The sequence below is a fragment of the Empidonax traillii genome, unplaced genomic scaffold (genome assembly GCF_003031625.1).
Source record: "Empidonax traillii isolate 1590-97213 ecotype Southwest subspecies unplaced genomic scaffold, ASM303162v1 scaffold2788:size18046, whole genome shotgun sequence".
Classification (NCBI taxonomy): domain Eukaryota; kingdom Metazoa; phylum Chordata; class Aves; order Passeriformes; family Tyrannidae; genus Empidonax; species Empidonax traillii.
In genome coordinates this window covers 16,423-18,046 of record NW_020957981.1, presented here as the reverse complement: position 1 = coordinate 18,046, position 1,624 = coordinate 16,423, and the positions used below count along the sequence as shown (strand labels likewise).

Sequence of the window (1,624 nt, the reverse complement as noted above, 5' to 3'; positions counted from 1 at the left end):
CCCCCTGGTCACCTCCTACCACCCTTGGTGACCCCCAAACACCCTCTGGTCACCTCCTACCACCCTGGGTGACCCCCAAACACCCTCTGGTCACCTCCTACCACCCTGGGTGACCCTGAAATATCCCCTGGTCACCTCCTACCACCCTGGGTGACCCTCAAGCACCCCCTGGTCACCTCCTACCACCCTGGGTGACCCCCGACCGCCCCCTGAAGCAACCCTGAAGTACCTCCTGCTCACCTCCCACCACCCTCAGTGCCCCCCAGTTACCCCCCTGGTCACGTCCCACCACCCTCGGTGACCCCCCCCGTGCCCCCCGTGCCCTCGCAGGTGGTGGCAGACATGAGGGAGAAGCGCTACGCCCAGGAGGGCATCGGCAGCAGTTACCTGTTCCGCGTCGACCACGACACCATCATCGACGCCACCAAGTGCGGGAACCTGGCGCGGTTCATCAACCACTGCTGCACGGTGAGGCCCTGAGGAGGCGGGGGGGGGATGTCCCCAAAACGGCCGGGGAGGGCCCCCCTGACCCCTCCCATGTCGCCCCTCCCCCCAGCCCAACTGCTACGCCAAGGTGATCACCATCGAGGCGCAGAAGAAGATCGTCATCTACTCGAAGCAGGCGATCGGCGTCAACGAGGAGATCACCTACGACTACAAGTTCCCCATCGAGGACACCAAGATCCCGTGCCTGTGCCGCACCGAGAGCTGTCGTGGCACCCTGAACTAGGGCGAGGGGGCTCTGCTGGGGGGGCCACAGGGACCTCGGGGCTGGCGTTTGGGCCACCGGGGTTAACACGCGACCGTCCTGGTTGGCCCTTGGCCTTCAGGGTTGACCCGCGGCCATTGTGGTTGGTGTTTGGCCACCAGGGTCGGTGTTCGGCCACCAGGGTTGACATGAGGCCACCGGGGTCGGTGTTTGGCCACCGTGGTTGACGTTTGGCCGCCAGGGTTGACACGTCATCATCGTGGTCGGTGTTTGGTCACCATGTTTAATGTTTGACCACCAAGGTTGACACGAGGCCACCTGGGTTGGTGTTTGGCCACCAGGGTTGGCGTTGGGCCACCACGGTCGAGGTGCAGCTGCAGCCGGTGGCGCGAGGACGCCGTGGTGGGCAAAAGGGGCCAACCTGTGGCTGACGCGGCCGCCGAGGTTGGCGTTGTGGCCACCATGGCCGATGTGAGGATTGCCCTGAGGAGAGGGGGGCCGGGGGTTCCACCGCTGTGGACATTTGGCCACCGAGGGACCACCGTCGACGTCCCCCGTGGTCAGCACGTGATGTCACCACCCTGTCATCGATGTCACCCCTCCTCCCGCCCCACAGCCCAGCCATGACGTCGCTGCCCCCGTGACATCAAAATGTACACGATGATGTCATGATTACATCACAGTGCCATCACAGCGGCCTGCCCCACCCACCCTCCCACGCCCCCTGCCCCTTGGAAAAGGCTCGTTTCTCCCCCTTTTTTTGGCTGTTTCTTGTAGAAACTCGGGGTGTGTCCAAGTGGGGGGGACTCCCCCTGGGTGAGGGGTGGGGGTGTTCCCTTCCCCTCCCCTGCTCCTCCCCCTCCCCAGGGCCGCCCCTCCTCCCCCTTGTCTCTGTACATATTCCGGGGGGGTGTA

The 1,624-nt window shown here is 64.8% G+C and overlaps 1 protein-coding gene across 1 annotated transcript; it reads left to right on the top strand.

Moving 5' to 3' along the window:
- Positions 1 to 330: 330 nt before the first annotated feature.
- Positions 331 to 793, top strand: LOC114072229 (histone-lysine N-methyltransferase SETD1A-like; the record flags this gene model as incomplete). Its single annotated transcript, XM_027910149.1, has 2 exons — positions 331 to 468; positions 557 to 793. Coding segments are annotated over 2 exons (312 nt in total), but the record flags the coding sequence as incomplete, so codon positions are not given.
- Between the last annotated feature and the right edge of the window lie 831 nt (positions 794 to 1,624).